Source organism: Callorhinus ursinus, unplaced genomic scaffold (genome assembly GCF_003265705.2).
Source record: "Callorhinus ursinus isolate GAN/ISIS: 27379988/994484 unplaced genomic scaffold, GSC_fseal_2.0 scaffold3, whole genome shotgun sequence".
Classification (NCBI taxonomy): Eukaryota; Metazoa; Chordata; class Mammalia; order Carnivora; family Otariidae; genus Callorhinus; species Callorhinus ursinus.
The window spans coordinates 92,551,620-92,555,769 of record NW_027397065.1 but is presented as its reverse complement, the minus strand read 5'-3'; the positions used below and the strand labels follow the sequence as shown (position 1 = coordinate 92,555,769).

Below are 4,150 nucleotides of genomic sequence, written 5' to 3'. Positions count from 1 at the left end.
CATCATCCATCCGTCCATCCATCCATCATCCATCCATCCATCATCCATCCATCATCTGTCCATCCATCCATCCATCCGTCCATCCATCCATCTATCCATCCATCCATCCATTCGTCCATCTGTCCATCCATCATCTATCCATCCATCCGTCCATCCATCCATCCATCCGTCCATCCATCCATCTACCCATCCGTCCGTCCATCATCTATCCATCCATCTGTCTATTATCTATCTCTATGTACCTATCATCTTCCACCTTCTACATATCATCTATCATCTACCTCATTTCTGACAACCTCTCATCTGTCATGTACTCTTCTCTGCATCACACATGAGCATCATTCTGCATGCACTGGCACATGTCTGGCTTTCTCCTATGCACTGCCCGGTTTTCTTGCCCAAAGTACTAGCTGCCTTATGTTGTCCTCATGTTATTTTCTTCGATTTCTTCATCATGGCCCCCTGGCCTGTGACACCCATGGCCACCTCCTCTTGCAAGCATACCTGTGGCTGCCCATTGGCTTTCTGCAGCGTGGACACTCTCTCTCTTCCCTTGCTCACGCAGAGCATGCATCTGCTGCTCTCATGGTCTTACTGGCTGTCCTTGCGTGGACTTCCCAGCGACCTCGCCAGTGCCACTTTCCCTGCCCTCATCTGTGGGTGCCTCCCACTGCTGCTGCAGCTTCACATCCTCCCTCTGCCGCTCCCCCACTCCTGGGGGCTTCCTGGGGGCTAGGAGCCACACCTGCCTTCCCTCCTACCTGTTCCTTCCCATTTCCACCTCAGGGCTGTGCTTCCTGCATCCCTGGTGGGTGCCACACCTGACTCACCAACACCTAGTGGCACTGGGCAACAATCCTCCAAATGGCCCCTTGTCCCCAGCATCGTGCCCCCCACACCCCAGCTACCCCTCCCCATTATGTCTCATGGCCCTGCTACAGTGAGTCCGTGGGTGGCCACTGGGGTCCCCACCATATGCCAAAATCTAGTGCATCTGAATTTTCAATGCTTTCCTGAGAATGCTACCTTTTCCATCATCCCCACCACCTTGGGCCTATGGCCACTCCCATTTCTGGGCCTTGTTTACCTAAAATGCCGCTGCCCCTTCTCTCTCCCTCTCTTGGGAGACCTCTGTCTGTCCCATGGCCTGGCCAAGCCCCCTCTCTTCGGGAGGCTGTCTCCAAGTATTTTAACACAGAATGATTGCTCTCTTTGTTGAAGAAATGTGTAGCCCAACTGCAGACTTCGTTTTTGATGTGATGTGATTTAGATTTCTCCCTGTGCCATGGGCACTGAGAGTGTGCACCAACCAATGGGCACCAATGAAGTTTGGCTTCCTGAGGAGGAAGCCTTTATCCATACAACCACAATGACCACAGAGCCAGAGCTCAGGGCTGCACTCCAGGTGAGTGGCTACATTTTCTGGCACAGACTGGGCAGCCCATCGGTGCTTATTGGAGGAACCTGAGAGCGTTCCCTTAGGAAGTAGGGATGGGCCAAGGGGGAAGATGCCAGTTGGAAGCAGCCTTCCATTCTGTTCCTGCAGAGACTGAGCAGGTGGTCTGCTCCCCTTTCTTATTTGGTCCACTGAGCTCCCTGCTGTGCCCACATGTCTCCTGTTTCAACCCGATGGTGAACTCTGCTGGGTGGTGTGCTGCTGGTCTTGCAGAGCCCGGCGCACAGTAGGGCAACCTATACCTGCCACATTTACAGGGTGAATAAGAAATTCTGGCCCAGCTGCTGCTACCTTTGGGATCTCCTGCCCCAGAACACAGGAGCCCCATGGCATGGAGCCTGCCAGTTCATATGGACTGGGGGCCGCAAGTGGAGGGCATACTCACAGAAGACTCGCAGAGCCGATGGAAGTCTACACTCAGGTACGCTCTGATGCCATCGATGGCCCCCGGGAGTGTGATTCCTCGCAGAAGCAGGGCAAAGAGGACCACATACGGCATGGTGGCTGTGATCCACACAACCTGGAGAGTATAGTGTCACCAGGCAGCACCAACCACCCACTGGCTAGGTGGCCACCCTGGCTGGTGGCCTCTGGTTGGGAAGCCCATCATCCCAAACATTCACAGGATGCCAGCTCAGCGAAGGCTCCCTGCAGTGGACTATTAATGCCCTCTATCCTGTAACTTCCCAGGGATTAAAATGGAACAGACAACTTGGCAAAGAAGGGACATTCCTCTTCTGCATTTGGTCTGTAGCAGTGGCTGGAGTGGCTGAGTTCCTGATGAATGAGATGCAGTGAATTTGCACTGGTTGTGCAAATACACATCTACATGGTGTGTAAAAGGTGAACTCTGGGCTTGGAGGTGGGGGGAGGAAAGGAACCTGTCCTTACTGAGAGGCTCTGGGGTGTTGGTACTCCACTACATGTATAAAACAAGTGATGGGCACGTTTTGGTCAAAATTGCTTTGGGTGCCCATATAATAACCAAAATATTTTCATCAACAGAAAACAATTTATGTTGTGCTTGTTCATGCTGGAAACACCCTGTTGTGAGTGTCTTCCCTTTGACATCATTCTTTAACCATGGCCACCTGTCCACTCCCCAACCTACCACAGCCCACCTGTCCACTCCCCAACCTACCACAGCCCACCTGTCCACTCCCCAACCTACCACAGCCCACCTGTCCATTCCCCAAACTACCACAGCCAACTGTCCATTCCCCAACCCAACCATGGCCCCCATGTTCACTCCCCAGCTGGTAAGGCCGGCAGCCTCACCTTCCCAGAAGTCTTCACTCCCTTCCACAAGCTAAAGTAGAGCAGGATGATGACCAGCACCAGGCAGGATGTGAGCTGCCACCGGGGGGGACCCAAGTCATCAATGCCATGGCTCTCATGGAGGTGTAGCACGCCACGCCTGGAGAGGGTGGGAGAGGTGGGTCTTTCAGGGGTGCTGCCTCCCCACCCAGAACTGGAACCAGAAAGCGGAGCTTGCCCAGAGACCTTCCCTCCCCCACCTTGGCCTGGCTGAAAGCACCCAGCCTGATGGGACCAGAGACCCCCACTCAGAAGGGTCAGGCCACCAGCCCTAGCTGAGATGCAGGGTCTGTGCCCTAGAGGGCGGTAGCATGCTGGGAGCCCACAGAAGCCCAGTCCTGACCTCTCACCCTTTGCACCCCTGACTTTTGGAGCTGGGAGAGGAATGGGTGCTTTGGGTCTGAAGGAAAGGAGCTTCAGAAACCAGATGGAAGGTACTCAGCGGTGTGGAGCATCATGGGATGGGCCAGGGTCCCCTTTGCAGGGGTGAGGCTGAGCAGAGTCAGAGCAATAAAGCAGGACAGGTAGACGCCTGTGGGTTCTCTGAGGGGAACAGCTGACAACATTTGCTCACATGGCTCCAGCTACCTCCAGGAGGATCCGCACGTAACAGACTCAGGATGATTCTGCTCCAGGCTTGCTCAAGAACCTGACTTGTGGAGGGAATCCATCATAAAGGCAGAACATGAGGCCATCAAGAGAGAATAGGACTCATGGCCCATGGAGCACTCCCTGTGCACCGTTATCCCCTTAGAGCCCCGTGACCGCCTGCGGCGTCCTGGGCGCCTCCCTGCACGGTGTCCCCTTTGATCCCAGTGACCACCTGCAGGAAAGGGTGCGGCGCCATCATGTTCCTGTGCACCTGCTGCCTCACCTTCACAGTTGGGATTTTGAATCGAAGCCGATGCCAGTTGGTGTTGCTGCTCTAGGAGGAGGAGGCTCCTGCTGGACGATGCTTAGGTGGCCGTGCCCTGCCTGCCCACCCTGGGTCTGTCCTCCCTGGTCTGTCCTCCCTGAGCCTGCTCCTCATCGCCTGTCCTCCTGGAGTCTGTCCTCCCTGCGTCTGTCCTCCCTGCGTCTGTCCTCCCCATGGTCTGTCCTCCCTGGTCTGTCCTCCCTGGGTCTGTCCTCCTGGAGTCTGTCCTCCTGGAGTCTGTCCTCCCTGAGTCTGTCCTCCCTGGGTCTGTCCTCCTGGAGTCTGTCCTCCCTGCGTCTGTCCTCCCTGGGTCTGTCCTCCCTGGTCTGTCCTCCCTGCGTCTGTCCTCCCTGCGTCTGTCCTCCCTGCGTCCGTCCTCCCTGCGTCTGTCCTCCCTAAGTCTGTCCTCCCTAAGTCTGTCCTCCCTGCGTCTGTCCTCCCTGCGTCTGTCCTCCCTGGTC

General features: G+C 55.7%; 1 protein-coding gene across 1 annotated transcript in view; it reads right to left on the bottom strand.

Moving 5' to 3' along the window:
• The window catches only part of SLC6A3 (solute carrier family 6 member 3), a 37,918-nt gene that overhangs the window by 18,205 nt on the left and 15,563 nt on the right, over positions 1 to 4,150 (bottom strand). The window contains exons 4-5 of the mRNA XM_025866695.2: positions 2,735 to 2,873; positions 1,842 to 1,976 (exon numbers count right to left, since the gene is read on the bottom strand). Of these exons, the coding sequence (XP_025722480.1) occupies positions 1,842 to 1,976; positions 2,735 to 2,873 (274 nt within the window). The remainder of the gene's footprint in view (positions 1 to 1,841; positions 1,977 to 2,734; positions 2,874 to 4,150) is intronic.